At 46.2% G+C, this 23,704-nt stretch overlaps 2 protein-coding genes across 5 annotated transcripts in view; one reads left to right on the top strand and one right to left on the bottom strand.

Annotated features, from left to right (window-relative positions):
• Positions 1–1,711: 1,711 nt before the first annotated feature.
• Positions 1,712–23,704, bottom strand: part of LOC111247818 (UPF0389 protein GA21628) — a 39,530-nt gene continuing 17,537 nt past the window's right edge. The window contains exons 1-6 of one of the 4 annotated variants that reach the window (XM_086983988.1): positions 5,398–5,541; positions 5,103–5,218; positions 3,657–3,712; positions 3,472–3,504; positions 3,039–3,129; positions 1,712–2,341 (exon numbers count right to left, since the gene is read on the bottom strand). In XM_086983988.1, the coding sequence (XP_086840114.1) occupies positions 2,125–2,341; positions 3,039–3,129; positions 3,472–3,504; positions 3,657–3,702 (387 nt within the window). In that variant the 5' untranslated portion in view covers positions 3,703–3,712; positions 5,103–5,218; positions 5,398–5,541 and the 3' untranslated portion in view covers positions 1,712–2,124. The other 3 variants (XM_022799247.2, XM_086983989.1, XM_022799248.2) reach the window with 3 other exon arrangements.
• The window catches only part of LOC111247816 (uncharacterized), a 56,565-nt gene continuing 38,569 nt past the window's right edge, over positions 5,709–23,704 (top strand). Inside the window, exon 1 of the mRNA XM_086982987.1 lies at positions 5,709–6,144. Within this exon, the coding sequence (XP_086839113.1) occupies positions 6,138–6,144 (7 nt within the window). The 5' untranslated portion in view covers positions 5,709–6,137. The remainder of the gene's footprint in view (positions 6,145–23,704) is intronic.

The following is a 23,704-nucleotide window of genomic DNA, read 5'->3' on the forward strand; positions in this document are numbered from 1 at the left end:
TCTAGTGTTTTCGTTATAATTCCGTAGAACATGCTTCGATAAATTTCATATGGGGTCGAAAAGGTTACTGTAGGGGTAGCTCCTTTATGTTTCGAGCTTTGTCCTGTGTCGCGATTAGATATTCCATCAGGTGTCTGGCTCCCATCACGAGAGGAAGTGTGCCTATTCCAGGTTCAAGCCTAGATCACAAATTGTCCCTAGTATTAGTAGGTAAATACACCACCTACGAAACTATCATAGAAACGAGGGGAGATTAGATTCTATGTGACCTTAACCTTTCGATTTAAAATGATTACACTAACAACAAACTATTATTTCGCCAAAGACATATATATCCAACATTGTTATCAATCCTCAATGTATTCCACTGAAACTCTGCTTTCCAGAAGTAGAAATTCACTTTTTAGCACCAAATTATTATTCTTTGACCCTCAATCAATAAGCAAATATTTCATATATAATGTTTACCAAACCCCATCTGCTAAGGATGCTTACGTAGTTATTAAAAAGTTTCAACTAGTTAAATAGGTCTGAAAGAATCTTTGAGATTGTTTCATACGGCTGATCGTCCCTTTGAGTACGTAACAACGTGGTCTTCGCCTGACCTTCAACATAAACCACCTCACGTGTTTTAAGTTTTATAAACAACACTTCATTAATATTTTATCACGCAGGTAAACATGTGTTTGTTATCCTTTTTCTTACGTTTTACGTTCAACACTGGAACCGGCTGGCTCTCAGCACCAAACGAAGGGTGTCTATGCCTGGATTTGAACCTAGACCATCGCGTGCGCTAAAATTTTGCATATAAACACGTTACCCACAACGCGAACGTGTTAGCACGTTAAAACTACTGAACTACGTCATAGACAAGCAAATGTTTAGAAGGAACAGGAACGTTTCGCTACATCAAAATCATCCATATTACGGAATAAACCAATTTAGCTTGAATCTTCTATTAGAAAAGGCAGCAGAAAGATTTTTCAATGAGCAAGTACCTGGTCCGAAATTGGAATCGTTACAATTCTGCAAAAGTGTGTGTTTCAAGCTCAAACAAGGAAGATTCAAGGATTAAAAATGTACCAGTGAATATGCTTTAGCTCGAAAATAAAGACTTGTAAAAATGTGGTGTGTGGAGTAGAAATTCTTTAATAACCCTTATACACATAGATGTCCTCAAGGTGCCTCCAGAATCAGTTGTCAGATAATCCTGAAATTACACGCATAATTCTGGTAAACAAGTCTAAAGGATTGTTTACTATAAATTAAAAAATGTCAAATATCTCTGAGATCCGATATCTTGTTACATCATATTTTGCCTCAACAGCAGCGAACAGAGCAGATACTTGCTTGCACATATCAAAGCACGTTACATTCTTTTCTCTGCACATTAGCCCTTAATCTGTAGACCTAAGGCTTCTGCATCGTTAGATTTTGATTTGTACGCTTTTTCGAGAACATTCAAAACCATTTCGCCCTGCCAGAAAAGAATACCTAGGTGCATTTTTTGAACGAGTCTGCCTTATTCCTTGCAAGCCTTGTATCCCCCGTCAATATCGCAGATTGCTGACGCATGACCTTTGCACACGGCATGGCCACGGCATTTTTTTTGTCTCTTTATTGTACGCGATGCAAAGGTAGTAGTAAAGACTTAATAACCTTCTAATTCCTGCATATATATATATATGGTAAAACGGAAAAAAGAGTTAAATTATGTAACATCTAATCTTTGTCGTATTTTTTTATTAACAGCTTTTTTATGCGAGGCACAAGGTTCTCCTATTAACACACACCGTGCTTGCGCAGAAATATTTCACTGTATTTTACTATCACCATAAAGAAATATGCTTTTTGCCTGACTCTAATAAAGATCTCTAACAAGCATGAGAAACCAAGATAAAAATACGTTTTCTTCTTTTCACTGCCTATTTCCTTATTCTTTTGTTTCTCGCAGACGATGTCGTCTCAATAAAGACTAAAATTATAGGCATTGTAGCAGGTCAACGTTTGGCGATGCAGCAGCAAATGCGCCTGTCGTTAATTTGACGAAGTGAGTACAACTACGAACATAAACAATTGCTTTTCATTACAATTGGTGTCCATTCCTATTTTCTATTGAGTGTTTTAGGAACTGCCACCTCCATCCTTTGCCTTTTCTATTTTTGTATCCTTTTTAATTTCGTTATGCCAGTCAAGGTTAATTTTATGGAGGCTTACACCCTCAGAATGCTGCTTTTTCCCGATCCAAACTGCACCTATAGCACCTAAGAAAGTAGCTATACACATGTAAATGTTGATCCTAATACGGGCCATATCTCGCACTTTTTCCATTTGGTGTTGTCTGAAAATTCACACGAAATAAAGCACAAGACAGCAGCTAATGTTATGTTAATTCACGCTTGACGTGTTTATGTCAAATCGGACACATCTGAACAACATTTTAATACAAACGGAATCGCATAAAGACAACACTCACTGTTTAGCAAGTATTTTATTCTTAAACCTAAACCATTGACGATACAAATGACTTAATATATTTACGATAGCTGCACTTTCTCTAATTTGAATCCGAGGAAGTTTTATGGAGGACGGACTATGTCCATCGTCTAAGTCGTGTTGCCACTCCATGCTTGCAACGATAAAACATGTTTTTCAAGTTACAAATTTTTAGCAAGAAATGAAGATGTGTTAACATACATTAAGGAAGATAACTACATATATTTAAAGTTTGTCAACTATCATAATATATGGTCTCTAACAAGTAAGATAGTACCAGTCAAGTCAAATACATGACAAGGACGATATAACAGACTTCGTAAATTGTATAAATTGCTTTTCATTATCTAAATAGCATAGTATAAATTGTTTCAATAGATATAACAAGATCTCTGTTGCAAATGTTTAGTTTAACAGTCTTCTTGCTTTTGACTTATAATTCTTCAAGCTACTTTCATTACCAACGAATCGACAGGCAGAGAACCTAACACTACGACATGAATCCATGCATAAAAATGGAACATGCGAATAGCATAACTTACGGAACCAAGTCGGGCACTTGTCCCAGAGGGTATTTTTTAAAATACACCAAGAGGAACTTCTCAAATTTATTAGCCTTGTGTCTCGTTAGACCTTAAATAAACACATTCGGAATACCAAAAATTCATCAGACTTACTGAGCTTCATGCTGTAACCATTCATACAGGGGCAGAATCTGTTCACTAAGGCTGAATCAGCCTTTCTGCAGAACTAGACAGAGTCAACTGTGCATATTACAACACAACTTATAGAATGTCTGCGTTCATGGAAATGGCCCGATGACTAGAATTACCTGCCAATAGCATTTCAATACGATTTAATATTACATGAGATATCGAAACAAACGAGATGAAGCTACTAAAGAGAAATATTAAGTGATTATTTCTGGCACAATGATTCGTCAATTAAAAATCCCACGAAGAACCTGTAACTCACCGTTCATTTCTGTACCTTGCAACCGTACCTGGGCTAGAATAGAACAAAAACTCATTTTAGCTTCGTCTCATAAAAGGCTGGACTGGTTTACCGTGTGCGGTTAGCTGCATCATAAGTTATCTGCATAGATATAGAGTTTTTTTGACATATACTTGAGTGTCCTAGTTTGATCACGAAAATCGTACCGAGACTTAGAGGTCTGACGACTGAGCTCATTCTCGATAAGAGCATTTCGTTCCTTCTGAAAAGCATAAAACAAAATAAACTGACTCTGCTGTACTCAGCGAAATGACAAATATGGAAGCCGTACTAAATTGCTATATTGAACGAACAGATAAAGCATTACAAGTGTTTATAAGAAAATTGAACGCATAAACTACAGTAATAATAAAAAAAGGAAGGAATACAGGTCGTAAGAAATGTTAGAATGGCAATGGCGTAAAAGCCCATGTAACCTTGGTAAATGTATCTTTAACTTTGCGAATTTTCTACGAATAGAGTACGCGCAGTTCGCTCAGTTCGCAGCTGCATGAACGTTTGCTAGCAATACGAACATAGTAATCATATTTTCACAATGGACACCAGGTTTGCTCCGTATCTGGCAGTTGCACCCTAGAAATCGATTGTACTCTGTAAAAACAGCCATGTAGCTACAGGCATTATCGACCGCACTCATTTGCTGTAATAAACAACACTTAAGTTCTAAAATAAGCGCTTTGTTAAACTACATTTATCAATTTATTATGAGTAAAGTCAATTTATGTCTATCACTCTAACTACTTCTAATTTTGGTTGTCCAAAAATGTTTGCATCGATTTATTTTTCTCAACAGCGTTTAACACCTTCGAAAAGCAACATCCTACGGTTCAAATAATATATTCAACTCGTAATATAAGTAATATATTCAATTCATAGTCCAAGGTAATAAGCGATCATAATTTTTGTTTCAATAAATCGATATCGTGAAGCGCAAACAAAGACCTCTAGATGAGTTTACCCTATGGCTAATGGCCCAGTAAATGAACGCTTCAGTAAAGAGATAAACTTATCTCTAAAGATTCTGGGTTTATACTCATTATCTATCACTTCTAAGCATATAACAGAACGTGGCGGTTTATTACTGTAGAGCAAAAGCTTATAGGCTTATTCCGTCAGGAATACGTAGACTACCACTTCTGATAATCTTTCGAAAGGTACCGAGAAATATTGTCAATTAAATAAAATAATCAGTCTCGTATAGGTGGTGATTTTATGATACTTAGAACACATATATATGCATCACATTAGCTTCACGATAGATGTTTTTGTCTTACTACACTGCATTTATGAAGAACAAGCTTGTTTTAATTCAGATACGGCTTGATTGACCGTACTTCATAGATGTACACTTTTTACAGATAAAGCACATATTCTGACTATTTGTGATGATGCATTCAGCGAAATTGTCCTATACTATATATCGAAGTTGTAAGAACGATTTTTTATATTGCACTGCTCCAGGATTAGTCAAATGTTTTGAGGGCATTTGGTCGTACACATATGTTGCTGTTCAATCTTATATATATTTATACACCTTCTATTATTGTTAATTATAATTGTGTTAATGCAATGAAATGTCCGAAACAAGTTACCTCTACGAGCTGACCGAGTTATTCTTGGAAGGAGAAATTTTTGTTTATTGACAGTTTGCTCGCCAGCCGTCTGCTCGCGAGTTATTGTTTTTACTTAAACGAGTCCACCGTTTGATCTGAAAAAAAATCAGGTTGCTTGCTAATATAACTCAATTGGAGCTCTTGTAAGCTTGTCGCGGATGCCAACATTGTGCCAAAATTAGGTGCAGTTCGAGCTGGTCCTATGTAGGATTCTGTTTTAGAGCTCCCCAACAATTTCGAAAACATGTCCGCAAAACTGCCAGCTTACTCGTACCGAGCCACTCGGATGCAGTTGAATCTGTCAATGAAAAACCTATCTGCTGTCCATAACTCTAGCCGTAGCTACTAAGTCTATACGGAGTTCTTTGACTCGTACGAGCGTTCGAAAACCTCGAGCTGAGTGTTGTCACCGACGTTCGACTCTCTCAAACTCGGGCGCTTCTTATCCTTCTCCGATTTCCCTCCACCCTTGAAACGACTCCTTCAGCCTGTCTTCCCCACTTCTCGCCGTCGTTGTCGATTGTTGGCGGACGCAGTGCGGTGCTCCGACAGCAGACGATTTCGGTGCACCGCTTCGGCCGGAGCAGCGGTGTCGGCGCGCGCGCCCCGCAGGAAGTCGTCCCTGCAGGAGGGGGCGCTGGCGTCGCTGTCGACGACGATAGCAGAGCTCTTCCATCTTGATAGTGAGCGGGCCGACCGAAGCTCATAGGGCCACAGCACACAACAGCGAGCAGCAACGACGAGTTGGATGTGTGTAGTTTAGACAGTTGATTGGGCCTCTGTGCTGCTGAGTGGTGGTGGGCCAGCCAGAGTGGAGCAGATCGCTTCAGCGGTGTGTCTGTCTGTCTGCCCAGTGAACAACAGCAGCAGCAGCAGCAGCAGCGGCGGGTCGTCGTTCGTCGCTGGCCGAAGTGACGTGCACACGCAGCGGAGTACACCGCCGCCGTTCGTGCTGATTGTACTTGTAGCACCGCCACCGTCGCCGCCAGCCGTGGACTGCATCGGACAACGAACATGTCGAGTGAGTGATCTCAACTGTTCCTGTTACATACACGCCACTAGTAGAATACGATTACATTGTTATTATGTTCAGGAGAGGTTCCGTTTGCCGTTTTTGGCAAAGCTCGAGCTCGAAACATTAGCTAATCGGCATATAGATACATAGGCAGGGACAACCCAGCAGAGTAAAATAGAATACACACATTCATTCATACATATGGCTAGAATCATATCTACACCCGCCAGTAGATACGCTATCGTGCTATACCGTTGTGAGTGTCCTTCTGTCACCGCACAGACTCGCCTAGTTACACGTCTATCGATGAGGTACTACAACAACTGCTAGTAAATTAATGGCCAACGCTGCCTGTTAACGAAACAGCTACCACTGCCAGTAGCCTGGCTAGCTCGTATCCCTATGCATAGTCGTGAACCTGAAGCTCAGATAAGCTTGTCTTTCAGCCGTTCGTACGAATAGTTTGGTAATCGAGAATGGTTCATCGTCGAAGATGTCTACTGTGTAGTATACGGTCAAAGATATAGAGTGAAACGATCGCTGACTGGGGACCTACTCGCAACTCGGAATAAAACGACACCAGTTTTAGTCGTTGTGTTAACGGCATTCGCTTGTGACGGTTGTGCAAAATGTGTTGGGGAATCAGTGAATAGTTTCGAGTGGACTTCAACGGAGTGTGTTGCTGTGTTCAGTGAGTTCGAATAGTTGAGGGTTATCTGGGGGACGGTGGTAGTTGATAGGCAAAGGTGGTCGCTGATGATACATATCGGCTTGTGCCTCTGATATTTATTGAGTGATGATGAATAGATGTGAGAGCGTGCGATCATTAATGATGATGTTATTGATACCAGTCCGGTGAAGGCGGTGCTGCTTCTGCCAATAGTGGTGTTTTTGTTGTTGTTGTCGTTATTGTTGTTGATGTTCGTTGCCCGCCGGCAGCGTGAACACTTTTAAATCGTTGTGTCGTTGGGTAGGAGAGTGAGTAAATAGGAGTGAGAAAGAGAGCCGCTACCGCTTCTACAACAACTACTATTATTATTATTATTGCTACTATCACAAGTACTACGAGTTCCGTGGCCGTACTGCTTGCCTGCTGCTCCTGTGCTCGTTGTCTGTCCTAGCCGTTCGCTGGTTATGGCAGCTCAGCCGTGCGTTGTGCTGTGCTGCTGTTTTGGGTGTGAGGGTCATGGGTAAGGGAGGGGCACCACGGTCCTCTAGACTCTCACCGAACTGCACCAAGCGGCCGAGCAACTATCGCCCGCCTGAGAGGTTACTTCTGTATACGGCCTTCGAGGGAGGCTTTCACTAGGCCATGTCGCTCAGGAGAGTCGAGGCCGTCAGCCCCGATTCGGAAGCCGGCCTCTGGCCGGTGTAACTACAAGGAAAGAGGATACGGTCGCCGCGATGTTGATGCTCATCCACATCCCATTGCCATCAATGGAGTGGGTGATACCCCACCGGTTTACCCGAGGACCTATTCTACCTCTCCTATTGCATTTCTCCTCTCCCCCTTGCCGATCGTCGCTGTTACCTGTTTAGACTGATTTACTTGCGTCTCGGCCCTTCAAAGGGATAGCCCTGTTGGCTACAGTCTCTGAAAGACGAGCTGGAAGGTTACTCATCCTGTAAGGCCTAACGCGCTGGCTGGTTAGGCTAAATAGCAGCCACTCCATATGTTACGACCGACTGAACGAGGCATAGTATACCAGCGGCACGTAGACGCCACTGCAGTTGAATAGGGAAGTAGTTACCAATTATGGCAGAACAGTCGTTGCGTCAGAATTGATGATGGCGGTTTCAACGTCGAAATCAAGATTATTATTACACTATCATTATTATTCATACTGCTACCATGGCAACAGACACATAATGTGTCACTCTGACAATTATACTTGCTTAACCTAGGAAAAAGACGCTGGGGTTCTTCGTTTATTCAAGACGGAATAGGAATTGATGTAATTAGGAAATTTTATGGAAGAGAAGATGATGATAAGCAATTCATTTTATTTTCTCAATAACGAGGAAACATAGAGCCTTTTTCTAGTATTCTGTTTAGCTGGAATATTGGCAACCATGTTCGAAGTCTTCTTGAGCTGCAGTTCATCAAAGCAAGCAGTACGGCTTTCAGAAGAACGGAGCCTCAGTAATGCAAATATAATTTGCATTATAACCTTTTGCATTTTTTTCACTAAACCATTCCTCTCAAGTACGACCACTGTATATATGTATACATATACCTTTTCTACAACAGCTCCCTCTGCTTACACTGCTCAATTCTAAATATCGAATCATCGTTGTTTTTAGTCCAGTTTCTTACACAACTTCCTTTTCCACTGAAGTTATTTACATATATTTTGGTTCATCCACAGCTATTATTGCTTCTTCCTTCATAAGCTGGAATTGAGAACGCTTGACTTGATCTGCATGCATTGCAAATTTCATTGCAGGTAGGGTAAAACTGTGGCCACTTTAATCATTTCGTAATATTGATTAAAGTGGCCACAGTCAGGTTGGCCCATGGCCCCTTTGATTATGGAGAGATATGCCGGAAGGACGGCTGTGTGGAATTCTCATTGAGATTGTAGGACTTCGATATTAGGGAAGCCATATTCCTTTGTTATATCAGCCGTTGCAGGCAGCTGGAGCACATCTATTCAGATCGGCTTCAGTTGATGTTTCTTGTAGCACATAGCATATACATATGTATGTATATGTGCTTTTGTAGGAGCATTATTGTTTATGATACTTTTAGTGCCATTATTGATATTTATGCGTATATATGAATTAATATTGCTCAATATATATATATATATATATATACATTAAAAGAAAGTAGTGTATCTCTTGTCGTTATTCGGTTTGTCAGCTGTCCGCTATTGAAAGCTGGCGGCTGTCAGATGAAGTCGGAAGGGGGACTCATCCGCTTGCCCTCGCTGGAAAGAAGTCCACGGCCGGCCGATGTGATGATGGCGATGGTCATCGTCATTGTGGAAGAGTGCGGAACCAAAACAAGAGAGAGCGGCTCAGCTTGCTCCCTAAACAACAGCGGCAGCTTCCTCCCATGAAGCCGCAGCTGCTGCTCAAGTGAAGAGGATGACATGACGGAAAGAAAGCAGATCAGCGAACTGGCCTCCTTTCGACGGCACACTCACACACGCAGCGCAGCGTAGCGCGATTCAAGTGACGACGACGACTCGACGGCGCTGGCCAGTGCTTGCTCGCGGCTAGATCCCTGAAGACCGACGTCGAAAGCCGTCCGCTTTTATGTAGTAGAAGTGGCACTTGTCAGCGTTACATGAACATGAGCAGAAACGATTCGGATAGCGCTGTCTTAACCCGGCATTTGTTCCGCTGCCGTTGTTGTTGAGCGACAGCCTGTAGCAACAACTGGCAGCCACCCCAGCAACCCCGCTATCGACATGGCTGCTGTTACTTCTTCGACTCCAGTCGGTGCTTTTTTCGGCCGTGAAGCCGCTACAAGGCAACTTCGCCGTTCTTGCATGGCAGCGGCGTCGGCAGCGGGCTGTGCCCTGCGAACCACGGGCCGGTTCCTTCTTGAACAGCCCCTTTCTACTCCTTCAAACAGCAGCGGCGACGATAGCAGTGGTTGTAGCCATGACGGCGCGACAGCGGAATCATGTTGTTGCTGCTGCTGATGATGTTTATGATAATAGTGGTCCTCCGTAGTACTTACGGCACTAGGAATACGGGCCGCAATGATGGTAGCATCTTGCGTCTTCGCTGACGTCAATTGATGTAGCAATCGTAACAGTAATCCTTGTCGAAGTTGTTTTTCTCCTTCTGATCCGGTTCGGGGTCCTAGCTCCAAGTCAGTGTCTAGTGATAATAGAACGCTGTAGCAACGGGAGCCAGGAGGGACGATCTAGCGTCAAGTAAGCGAGCAGCCGAACAAAGCTCGAACCACGTAAGTGAGCAAGCAGTCGGTTGTTAGTTGTTGGCTGGTCGGTCGACCGACCGACCGGCCGGCCCAGTGGCCGTCTGCTGACGCTAGCTTGCAGCGGCTGTGGCGGCGGCGGCAGCAAGAACGTCCATTCGAGCCGCTCTGCTACCGCTGCTGCAGTCAAAGTTTGACTGACAGAGCCCGATCAACGGATGGATGAACAGACGAACGCACTGACTGACAGTTGTTGATCCGGGCATTCTCGATGTCGGCAGTGGAACGGGGTCCTAACCAAGCCAGGATTAGACCTAGCAGGCAAGTTTATTGTTAGCGCGGGGACCATTCAGTAATAATGACACTATAACGAACAGTCTTGCTATTATACTACATTCCGTCGATGTTATCCGCGGTTTTAGAGGCAAATGTTTACTGCAGCTATGGCCGCAGTGAAGCTCTATCTTCGTATTGTGGTTCAATGGACGTACGATTGCTTCATAGGCACTATAGTGTTCAGGTCGAATGAAGGATGGGTTCGTGTTTGAAAGTACTGTTTTTAATGCTCCCCACAAATGGTGGTTATATAGAGCATTGCTATAGTCTATTTCTTTTTCGCACGTTTAGCATAAATCAGAAGGAGAAACAGGCATGACTGTAATGGTTAATGTGATCCACGTTTTCGATATAGATTCCTATTGTCTCGTGACTAATCAACGATTCCGTTTATTAGATACCTGATGTTTCTACAACAGTACAAAGCGTATTATTGGCGTTGCATTACATGGATATATAACGTGTTATAGTACCGATGGATATGTAGGCTGTGGGAAATCGAACGTGTCCATAGACAGCTACAACGAGAGAAAATTTACGTTTCTCTGAATTTAAAACATGCCCGCCGATACTACTTATGCCGCCGTTCGATTCGAACGTTCTGCCTGCTGCTCGACGCCGAATGGATTTTCAAAGGATCATGTGTTTGTTTCAAGTTGTCAGTAGCAGCCTCAGTTGGCGGTATTCATGCTTCTGTTTGAAATTACTCTATTTTCGACTCGTACATCATGTGCAAGCTGACCTCAACGAATTCCTTTTTTTATTATAGAGGAGATTGTTTCTCATTAGGCCAGAATGCAGCGGTTGAGCCACGAGTTCGGGGAAGATTTATCAAACAACTTTTGAACCTTGGCCAAAGTCATTGTTATCACGCTGCCTGTGTGACGATTTTACTTTGATTATAAATCTCCTCATTAGATTTTTGGGTTGCTTTTCGGGTTCTGTTTCCCTCCGGCCAAGTTTGCGATGATCACTTGCACTTATCGGTTACCTAGAGTTCTTGTGATTGTCCAGATAGATGTTGCCATTGGCGTCTAGCTAAGTCAAATAGTCTGTCAGGCCGCTAAGCTGAGCTCACCCGAGTTGTGGCGCTTGAGCGAATGACTGTTGGCGACAACCATGCAGGCACTCCGGAGTGCCTACTGTTGTATTCCCATTGCTCCTGCTGGGATTCGGGTGAAATAGTACTGTGTTCGTCTTCTCAATATTTAGAAGCTACAGTTCGAAGGGAGGCTGTACCCACCATTGGACTGGTGCTAATGCTCCCTGTTCTCTAGAGTCGCGCCGTGAATGAGTCATTCTGCGGGAGCAGAGCAGTCGCTTGGTCGACCGACAACAAAGAGGAGAAGAGCTGCGAGGACCGAACGAGGAGACTAGTGCTGCTGCCACGATCATGCCGAGCACAGCCCGCAGCTCATAGCTGGCACTACCGGCAGCAACACACAGTCGCCGGCCAAGGGAGAGGCCGAGAGGAACGAGCGAGCGAATTCTCGAACCCTCAGATGCGGCCGCTGTCTGGCGGCGGCAGCCGCGCAGAGACAGAGAGCGAAACAGAAAAGGGACGAAGAATAGAAAAGAGGACCAGACGAGGACCGACTGGTCGCTTGGGGCGAGTTGGCTTGGGTTGCAGAGCTGCACGCAGCGCGAGCCTTGCTGGCCGCGTAACTGTGTAGCTCACAGGCGATGGGCGACAGCGAAAAAAGCGTGCTGACGAGAGGCCCAGCGAACTGATAGGGGTAGCGGGCTAACTGCCTAGCCGGCTCTTCGTTTAGTGGGGAGTAGCAGCTAGCTGCACTGTGTCTGGCGACGTTGTGCTGCTCCGACAACACCAGGACGGCGGATGGAGAGCGATTGACTGGCGCACACGAGACGGACAGCGCTGGCGGAGCACGCATAGAGATATCGAACCAGTCAGGTGGCTAGCGACGTAGTGGAGGAAGACCGCAGAACACAGAACAGAGAAGGTTGAAGCTTTGCCTATGCCGGCTAACACAGGCCTAGCCGCAGCAGCTGCCGGAGGAAGGGGATGTGCTGAAGTGGAGGGTCGCTTGCTTGCTTCCTTGAACAGTCGCTTGGTACCGCCGATGAACGATGAATTGAGGAGGGGAGCGAGTCGATGTGCAGCGAGGGGTGGGGGGCGAGGGTCGTCAGGCTCGACTCACCTCGACCACCGCTGTCGCTAGCACCGCCACGAAATACTAACAGAAGCAACGTAGGCAGCAGGCGGTTGGGAGGTAGACATTGAGGATATTTGTCGAAAACCCCCACGAAACATGGTCTCTTAGAGTAGGACAGGTCTCTCTCACAACGCAGAGTGTCATACATGCTAGCACAAATTCGGAGGTAGGCGACGCATGCTGTGACAGCCACCGATGGATACGAGTCACATTGACGGTACGCAGCCCATTCAAGTCCAACGCTGCTAGCCAGCTGCTGAGATAGCGGTTTAGCTCATGGCTTATGCAGGCTCAGAGCCGATAGCGCTTGTCGTTTTCTCAAACCTTGACGGCCAAGCAATCTACACACTCGAACACACGCACACAGCCAAGGACATAGAAATGGCGATATAGAGATTAGGACAACAACTGCCTACGGCTTCACTCAACACAGAGAGATATACCACAGAACATCTCGCAGAGTCGAACATGAACTCGTGCGTAAATGTGTGTTTGTGTGTGTATTTGACCGAAAGCAAAGAGCTGCTCCTCGAAGGGAGCTAACAATGTCGACTGAAAAGGAGCTGTTGCGGCGGCAAATCCTCAGTGGTTCATCCGAGCCGCTTCTTTGTGGCAGATCTGTTATTCTATTTTACGAACGATCTAAATAGACGGGCAGTTGCAAAGCGGCAGATCAAAAGTTGATACTTGTGCAGTTTCGCTGACCGCTTCCTGTCAACTACAGTGATTGCTAGTGATGGCGTGCACTTTAGCTAACGACGTAATCAGTTATACAGCTCATTTAGCCCTATAAAGCCCCAGGTCTACAACACTAATGCTCTGAATGGTCAATACTAGGCTATATAACACGAATATAATTAAGGGTAATTCAGGGTGAACTGCAGTAAAAAGAACATACGGTGTCGCCCTGGAAACATATCGTCAATGAATGATCGAAGTCTTGCATCAATGTTCTTTGTTGCATGATAAGTGTGTAATGACTACCAACAATTTTTCCTTATGTTTCGCTGATAAAGTATATAACCCAAAGAGTAGTCGAACAAAAAAGCTGGGTCGAAACATGGATATGTTGGATCAGGTCCGAATTTTTTAACGAACAGGATAAACGGTGTATAATTTACATTATGCTGAAAAATGGTCAGTTCGATGGTTTGTTGCAAATTTATTTAGGATTCGGGGCATCCTATGAGACTAAGCACAACTTTGAGACGTTAAAGTTGATTTGGACACAGAAAACAGTATCAGCAAAGGTTGAATATTGTAGACCTAGATGCAATTCTTATTAATTGAAGATCGCGTATACGATGCTCTTTAAGTTCCTGCGCCATGTCTGGTGTAGTTTCTCCCGACACCAAGGCCTAGTTAGAAATGGTCCTATGCTCATAGTCGTGATGGCGGACTCTCTCGCGCTTGTTTAACTCCACCCCCAGCGGTCCCGAAAGCTGTCCCCTCTGGACGGGTCTCCCTTTCGCTCTCTCCGAATGCGGCCCAGATCGGGTCCATCCTGCCTCGCTCGGTTGGATGTTACCTATAAAGAAAACAAGTCAGTGAGCGGGGTCTGCGTTTTGCGTCATATAGCGAGCTTTCTCATGCGGTGCTAGCAGTAGTAGTAGGTTGTAGTTCTAGAAAGCAGTAGGTGGGGAGTGGGTGGTTTTGTGCAGCCTGAACTGAGCAGTCCGGCAGTCAATGCCGCTGCTGTGGATTGCGATTGCTGCAGCACTCCAGTCTGCATAGAGTACATCTCGGGTCGCAGACACGGGCTGTCTCAGTACCCATAGGCAGTCCACAGTTTAGAAGCGTACTGCACACGCAGGGCAGCCAATATGGAAAACGGACTGGTGATCGGGCGGGCGGTAAGGCCATCAACGTCCTACGGAATATCAAGCAGGGCTTGCTTGCTCGATGCAAACGCCGCAGGAGGTTGCCTGGGCGGTTAGAGAGTCGCCTAGCCACCTAGCTCACCCTATGTCGATCTAGACCACTACGACTACTACAAGCATCTGTATGGGATGTCGGGCGCATGCGCGAACCCGGCGACCGCAGCTGCTGCTGCGACAGCGGCCAACTCAGTGATCCATTGAAAACATCGACTAGCATCGCTGTGCTGTGTGAGGCTAAGTTAGCTGAATGGCTGCTAGCTGAGAACAACGCGCAGGATACTTGCTAGTCAGCCAGTCAGCCAGCCTGTTTGCCTATCTGTCCGTCTGCTAGCAGAAGAATATATAGCAACGACTGCTAGCACCACTGCGATTGCCGCCATCGCTAGGTAGCAGAGGCGGCAGCAGCAGCAGCAGTAGCGCCAGACAAGCTATCCCAGGCAGGCAGCAGGCAGATCTTGGTTGCCAAGTGGGCGCGGTGCGATTATTGTCGTTATCGTCACACAGACAAATCTGCTGCCGCCGCTGTGTCTGTAGATCTCTGCGCGGTCCACGTAGTAGCATTAGCAGTAACATCATCATCATAACAACAACATAACCATATTGTTCTTGTCCTGGCCTCGACGATGTCGGTAAGGGGGCTACGAGCCAATATTGGCAAAGGCTGTGACGGCATCGTGACCTGGGTCCCGTTGTCTCGGTGAACGACGATCTTAGAAACGAATCGTTGTAACAATACATCGGTGTATGCGCTCGTCGCCGTTTGCTGTATCAAGGCTTCACTGAGGTAAGTAATAAGGGTTCAGCGAGTCTTCGTGCTCGCCATCGGCGTCGTTTTGTAAATACGCGCGATCGCACGTAGTAGGCGGCGTTTGCCCGATCGTTTGCTCGTTCGATCTACTGTCCAGATCGTCTAGGGTCGTAGGATAGTTGTTAGCAGCCAGTGGAAAGCCTCTGGACCGCGCGCGCCCGCTTTTCTAGAGTGGAGAGTCATAGAAGTGCTGGTATCAGTGATGTTCAATGGTGATGGCCGTGGTCGTGATGGAGGTGGAGAGCAGCTGTCTGGAGAGTGACTGTGCGGGACCTGACTGAAGAGTGGAGTGCGCCGAAATGGCGAAGAGGACTGAAGAGAGGGAGTTCGTCCGAGGCGGGCGGACCGCTGCAAGAAGACGTAGGGCGAAAACATGAGCGCCAAGCAGACGGAGGGGCAGACAACGGCGAAGCAAGAGCCAGCCGAGAGAGTTGCTGCCTTTCTGATGTCGCCACTCACCGCTGCTGCTGTCACCTTTATTATCCGTGCCTGTTCCCCCACCGCGGGCCTGCCTGTCTCACAATCGGTCCACTAATTCACCCGTCGGCCGACCACGCGTCAGTGGAGGAGCCACGCGAGAGTCGTAAGGGCCGATAAGGCTGAGGGTTGAGGGCTAACCGATCGAGCGACTCGCTCGTTCGCTCGCTTGCCGGTTGCCGTGGCTGCTACTGTTGGTGCTGCTGACGCGACAAGGGCGAGCCGCGAGGGCCGAGAGGGTAAGCCGAGCAGCGGGCGGCAGCAGTGGGGTCCTCCTTTCTTTGGGCGTCGGGCTCCGGCTGATGGGCGCGCGGGTGGCCTAATGGTGGCGGCGGCCATGGTAGCAGTCCGATAGGATAGGGTTCCAGTGCTGGCTGGAAGCTGCTGGCCGCGGATGCGTGGAGGAGTCGAGTGGAATGGGACGCGTGGACGAGGCGAGCGGCTCCTTCCCTCCATCCGACTCCCTCGCCGGTGCTTCTCACCCACCTTGGCCGCGAGGTTAGCACCCAACCCAACGGCAAGGCTGGCAACGACCTCTGCAGGACTAACCAAGCGACAACAACCAAAATACAGCCGCCGTCACCTGGATTCGACCCGACACTAATCCAAAAACTCTGGGTTGCAAACAGCAAAGGGCAAACGAAGCCACTGAAACGGCTTTATCGCGTCATATCCATGTTCTTGATCCCGTTCTCAACTAAACTCATATTCACCTCACGGACAAGCGCTCACAGGAGGCTACCACGTCAAGTCTAAAAATCACTAAATTTGGGCATTAGCTTCTTTATACGGGTCATATAGAATGCACCATCCTTGTAACCCATCTACTGCGACCATGTCGTTCCGATTGCGTCCTTCTAACGTGATAAAGAAGTGATGGCTGCCTTTTATTTACTAAAGTTCGGCCTAATCTGTATTTTTGGACGGAGTGCGCATTTTCCCCCAAGAAAGAGATTCTTTTAGTTGGAGGAAATGGGGACTATAGAGGGGACGTGATTCATACTAAAGCTTGCTTTTTCCTTTGGCAATGCTCAGTATGACGGCGCTAAGCCTATTGATGTGCTAGTTTTTTCATTGAAAGTGTTGCCTAAGACCTATTTAATGTACCTATAAACTATACGAACTGGGTAAAATATTTTAGGAGCAGAAATACATATTTAGTAGCTATCTAGATAAGTAGTTCGACCTGTATGTATATTATATAGTGACTCCATTATAATAGGTGTGTAGTGTGTGCCTTTACGTTCATAAATGGGTGTTTATATGTGAGCAGTTTGAGTTGCTTGATATAGGAGAAAATGGACAGATGGAAGGCGGAGTACTCAGCAGGGTGGAGTGTTAGCACAATATTGAGATGACGTCAGCTCGACTATAATTTTTACAACTGATGAAGGCAAGAAGCGATGGTCCCTTTGTGAACTCTATACATCATGGTGCGTATCCCGTAAGAACATGTTGCTTACTTTGTATAGGCAAATGCAAATCAGTGAGTGTTAGAGGATGACGATCGACTCTCTGAGCTTCGCAGTCTTTCCAACATTACCCCTTCTCGGTCTGCGTGTGTTGACATGACACTAACAGATATGGAACGACGGAACTTAATGCAGGAACGACTGATTCTAGGCTTGGTAATATGTATAAATTAGACACGAGTCGAATATCCTACCATTATTCTTTCTAACTCCACATATGTGTAACACAAAAATGCAATTATTAGGCGTATTGAATAGCGTATATTACGTACAGCTTACGTATATATTACGTATCTGATGTTCGCGCACCAACCTGGTTGTTTTGTATCCACTGATAGACTGGTCAGTTAAGACTGAACAATTTCGTTTGGACGAACGCCGGAGTGGCTTAAAATCGTTGCCTGTATTATATTCGACCGCGTCGGAGTGGCAAGCCATTGCCATAGCTGTGGACTGATGACAAGTTCATTCGTCTGGTAACTATGATAATGGTTGTGCTAGCGGTTCTTGGCAATGCGCAATGTTGGTTCCTGTCAGAGGAGGGCTCGCGGAAAGGCGACAGATGCGGAGGCCGAGGAGGCGACGAGAGGACGCTAGCTAAAGGACCTTCCCCACCTGAACGAACCACGTTGTTCACAGCATGGCAGCTTCTAGGCATCAGAAAGATACAAGCATTGTCATTGCTGTTGTTGTTATTATATCGCGAGAGAAAAGTAAGCCTTTGCTCATAATAAGCCGTGTCAGTCAGCATAACGCAGTAACAGGAGCAGATGAACGCCATCCATATAATTTCTTAACGACATCACATAGCAACGGTCATTTTGTCGGCTGACGACGGTACAGTGTAGCGCATAACGTCTAGATGGTCTAGTGAAAGCTACACGAATCCGTCTGGTCTTCCGGAAGTCCGAGTTAGTCATCTTGATGTTTCCTGTATTATAGAATCAGAAATTGGTGTAACAGGAAGGTCGAATCGTATGCAGTATCTGAATTTGTACTCAAGATTGCGATCCGTCAAGCAGGCCTGAAACAACGGTCGCTAAGTTTTTAAAGCTTCAATTATTTAAGAGTTTGCACCGATATTTTTTTTTCTATTTGCTAATGTCGATCGTCAACATTCATACTGTTCTTTAATCTCTTCGACTTGTTATCTGCAATACGTTATATTGCACTTACGCATTTACGTGTCAACAGTAATAAAAATCGGGTTATCTGCCACTTTTGCATCAAACACAGGTTCGTTTTTCCAGCATACAGTCGTCTTCGTGGTCAACTATCATCGTAGTTGTCTATATCGACATTTCGACTGGATAACATTGCGACAATTGCAGTGCAATGACAAGTTATTACATAATTCGTGACGATACTACGTCCCGATCTTGCAAATACGGTGAGCTGCGCGGAAGTAAACGTGTTCTCACAGTTTGCTGCTCTGAAATTGGGGACGGAATTTCTGACCTGTCTACTACACGGTTGCTCTGATTCAATTTACGTTCTAGCATCTAGGGTTTTTGACGTGCTGCGGTTTCTACACGAAGTTGTCAGACCGACGAACCCACGAGCACTGGCAGACTGAGGTTCAGAGAACAGCATTTTTGCAATTTAGTTGTATTATATAGGTACCAGGACAAAAGTCCGCAAGTGTGAGAATCGAGAAAGATTTCGCTTGGCGTAAGGCCAGAGAGCTGCTATAACAGCTATCTATGCAGTTTGACCGCTATCGCTAGACGACGATGGCAGTGATGATGACTGAGAGGCCGAATGCGTAAGGGTCGTCGGCGCACTAGTAGAAGCGTGTAAGGAAGAATTGCTGTCGCTGTTGAGAGGGTGCGGGGCCGGTTGCTTTCTCAGCCCGAGCTGGGTCTCGCGGCGGCATCTTGGCTGCCCTGTCCGTGTGCTGCTGTGTCTGCAGAACGACAGCGGCTGCCATCTCTGTTTCCGTATGTTACGTTATCGCGTATCGTTTTCTTCTTACCCCAAGCGAGCGTTTGGCGCAACCTCCCCGTTCGGCTAGAATCGGAAAGTGAACAACACGCTGTCCGTGCCAACGAGTCAGTAGATAGCAGTAGTGGGTTGGTGAATCATTCGACTGCTCACAGGCAAACGACACACCATTGTCGATCGCTGAGCTTGGTCTTCCAGTTGCCGTTTGCCTCTGGCGCTATGGAGACCTTCCATAGATGAGCGACGAACGCAGATCAGAGCGCAACAACGTAACCGGTTCGTTGCGTCAGCCTTCTGCCGATTTTGCCGTGCTAGCCAATGTAGGTCTAGCTATATAATCATTAGCGTCGCCGCCGTTTCGTGGTTGGTGTGACGGTTGGCAACAGAAACTTTAGCAGTTCACGTTCCGCTCACTCTGTCTGTTTGCTTGCTTGCTTCTTTCTTCTCTCTTACTGGCCTCCCTGTCTGCCTGTATCCCTTGACTCTTTGCGGCACCGAACGTTGGCACGCAACAGTCCGACGTTATCCAGCAGCCAGCAGCGTTCTACTTGACCCTCCTAGGCATCATAGACAGCAACGTTCAGCATAACGTCTTTTTTGTCTTTGTGTAAAAACGAGAAGCACACGGCCGCTTGCTAGTCCACGTCGTTGGCTGCTCGCGCTCTAGCATCAGCGGCACCCGTCTCAATTTTCTAGCGCTGCCATTACTACCACAAGCAACAATCGCCATAGGGGTCGCTAAGAGAAGAAAGAGGACGACTGCTTCCGATAGCTGCTAGATAGACGTGGACTTCAAAAGAGATAGGCAGACAGACCACGACGCCGTAGGGAAGCGTCACAATCATCAGATATATTCTAGTAGTTACCGTCCTTTGGCGTTGCCATGGCTGACCAGTGGTGGCCTGTAGCTCGCGAACAGGTAGTGGTATCAGCTTGTTTTTTGATTGGTCCATTACTGGTCCTGGTGAGGCGATTTGACCCACCTTGTGTAAACGGCTCCTCGCTGATGTAATCCGTCGTTGTTAACCCTCCCATAACGTGTCGTAGCGATCGGCACACGCATAACAGATATATATATATACTATATAACTTGTTGGACGTTACTTTAAATTTCATCTCCTCTGTAGCTGCAATTATGGGGTTCGTCACAAGCGACGTGGTTGTCCCTCATGTTTCACAGCCGTAGGGGATCATAGTTATTGCCAACGCGAACTTCACTAATGGCCAGCTCGCTTTCGGCTTAGCCAGCATCCCCCGTCACTGATAGCCGGCTTCGATGCTTCTATCGTTGTTCATAATACCATGCTTTACCTGAAATCTAGCCCGTCGTTTATCTTTCTCGCTTTCGAACGGAACAAAGTAGTATTGCCGAATGCTGGATGCTTTGCTGCGGCCCACTCCACTGGCTGCTGCTGCCAGGCCCTCTTTGCAGCGCAGTAGTACAAGGAGAGGTTACGACAGCTATATTGGTTGCTATCTGTGACCTAAAAGCGGCCCTGTATTGCCGCTATTGAAGAGCTCTGTGGAGTGTTTTCGTTCCTCTCAGGCAGCTGGCCAAAGTGGCAGCTAAACAGACCACTGTTGTTGACCGTTATTGAGCGTCGGCTTACATGAGCGCGTCGCTGCTTGCTTCGATTCCCCGCCTGGCTTGCTCATTTGTTCGCTGCAGTTCTCTTATCATCGTTGACGTTGCGGTCGTTCTCCATTATTATTACTTCTAGTGGCAACAGCAACGGCTAAGCGACAGCGGGCAGGGGCGGCTGGGTGGCTAGCTAGCCAGGTAAAGAGCGAACGAGCCAATGACGGCGGGGCGAAAGGGGCAGCTGCAGTTTGAGCAACCAGCACTGGCTGCTAGCCGCCCAGGGGCCCACCTCTTGCTACTTCTGCCCGTTTTTAGTATCGGCTTTGTTCGCTCACCGCTAGCACGTAGCAGAAGCATGTGGATGGGTAGGCATGTACCTTTTACGCCAGTAGACACGTCGCTGCCGAGAATGAGGCAGCAAATAACAACAACAACGATGACGACATGAGAGAAAGGAAAACACTACGATACAAGCGAACACGAACGCGGGCCATTGGATCGTCGCGTCAGACAGATACAACGGCGAGTAGAACATATATGTGTGTGTGTACGTTTGCGCGTGTGTGTTTTCGAATGTCTTGAGAGAGGTCGACGAAGGTCTTGCTGCTGCTGCTGCAACATGGAAAAAGGGAAGAGCGTTAGCGGGCGGTACACTTACGCACAAAGTCGTTGTCGTCGTGATCGTTGCTTTGTCTGTTCATCCTCGTGATGTTGACATATTGCTCTCACGGCTGCAATAACCAAATCTTATCTTTACATTATCACTCAGATTCTTACCGTGGAAACAACCCGTATTAGACGAGATAACTACGCTAACATTTAGTATGAATATACTTTTTTCTACAGTTTATAGAGCATGTTTTTTAACGTTAATTAACGTTGTGTGATGTTCTTGTATGACAACATTTATTTTCTTTACCATGGAACACGCATAATACAATACGATAGCATAGCGCCATATACAGAGTTATATCTCCTATACGTTGTTATCCAGGTTCGTCGCTGCTGCCCCCCGTACTATAGTGACAATACTATCTGCTTACCGCTAGTGATAGAAAAATGTCGAAAATAAACCTGTGCCTTTGCCGGTGGCACTAGCATTGCTTGTATTATTACTATCACGTTTGTTAAACGAGTGCCAAGTTTTAACCGTTCTTTGGACTTCTCCGTGGCGGGCTCCTAGAGAAGGACTGCTGCCTATTTGTCTGTTTGCGCTCTGTGGTTTGGCGAACATCAGATTCTCGTGTCGTCCTATACTGGGCTGTCCTCTGATCTGCTAACGTGTTGTCTATCTCTGATGGCGAGTTGGATTGACGTTGTCGCCGTCGTCACGACGGCGACCACGACCACCGTGGTCGTTCATTGGCGGCCTTCGCGTCATTGCCGCAACCAGAATCAAGCGACGCGGACCACACTGCAATGAGTGAGGCAGCGAATAAAACGATAGGGGAGGCAGCATTTTGCCATCATACCATTTGATTACCTTTAATTCCAGCATTATTTACTCTGGAAACTGGCAATCGCCATAGGAACAGCGGTCGCTACGGCTGCCACTGTTCGACGTAGCGCCGATCAGTAAGCGAGCAGCAACACTGGCAGCGTATTGCACCGTGTTGCCAAACCTGTTAGATTGATGATGGTTTCGCTAGCCAGCCAACGAGTGACCTCGATGACGGCAGCAGCAGCGGTGACGGCGATGATGCAAACGCTTGCTGGTCGATTGCTAGCGTTGCTGGTTGCATTCACTGCATACATATGTAGGACATATACAGAGATACATAAATAAAAGCATAGACAAGTGAATTTGGCAGGCTCCAGCTATTGCTACTTGTGCTGTTGACGGTTACCGGCCGGGAGCCACCGGAGCAACAAGTAGCCGGCTTCAATTGCTGAAGTCACTGAAGTACTACTACCACCTCTACTACAGCCTGTTGCTGTTCAGTACTATTTTGCTGCCCTGGTACGGGTTGTCTGTTTCTGCGTCGCGCCGCGTTTCGTCGCGGTCGACGAAAGACACGTAAGCGTGATGCCGAAGTTGACAAGCAGTAACACCCGACGCGTTATTTCCTCAAGAACAGAAGCGTCCTTTCATCTTTTTGTTCTTCACATACATTAGAACAGTAACAGTGGGACTGCGAGAGACAACTGTAAGGAACTGCTGACTAACAGCGACCAAGCGTCTGCTTGATTAAGCGGCGACGCGAAGCCGGCAAGCGACACGTAAACTACAAGGAAGCAGAATCGCAAGCGTCAGGTGCCTAAATCCATCATTGCTGGTGCTGCTGCTGCTGCTGCAGCTGCTCGTCAGCTAAACTGGAAGAATACACGAACATTAGGGGTGAAATAACATTGTGAGCATAGCTCGTAGTAGGTTAGGAAAGGTACCATTGTTCAAACAAATACGCTATCATGGTTGCCGTCTCTCTAAGGCTTCGACGTAGTCGAAGACGACGACTAGAATAATATAGCATTTTGTAAATAAATAAATACGAAAGCAACCGAAGCAACGACAGCCACGACAATTATTTATAAGACAGTTAAATTTAAATAAACAGTCCACGTAAAATGCAGCCACGCATACGTCTAGCTTTTTTGATTTTAAAAATTTTTTAAAAAATGAAAAACTTGTAACAAGGAGCAAAGCTTGTGGCCGTCATCGTTGCCATAATACCGTGAAGTTTTCTAATAAACGGTACGATGAATAGAGAACCATCGATTCTGCAACGTCCTAAATACACCCTTCTTAGAACACTGGTAGGCGACGTGACACCGCTATAGCGAGGTCCATATAACCGCTGCTCCAGAGGCATTATGATGCTCTTGGGAAAGCTTCACCCGAGCACTGTTGAAAGATTCGTGTGTTTTTTAAGCGGCTTAGAGGAATGGCGTCGGTGTGGGCGCGGACTAAAGGCCAAGTTGTGTGGCAGAGCTACGCTTGTTGACGGCTATGTATATGTGTATGTATATATATATATATATATATATGACTGTATAT

Source organism: Varroa destructor, unplaced genomic scaffold (assembly GCF_002443255.2).
Source record: "Varroa destructor unplaced genomic scaffold, Vdes_3.0 BEIS01000003.1, whole genome shotgun sequence".
NCBI classification, from domain to species: domain Eukaryota; kingdom Metazoa; phylum Arthropoda; class Arachnida; order Mesostigmata; family Varroidae; genus Varroa; species Varroa destructor.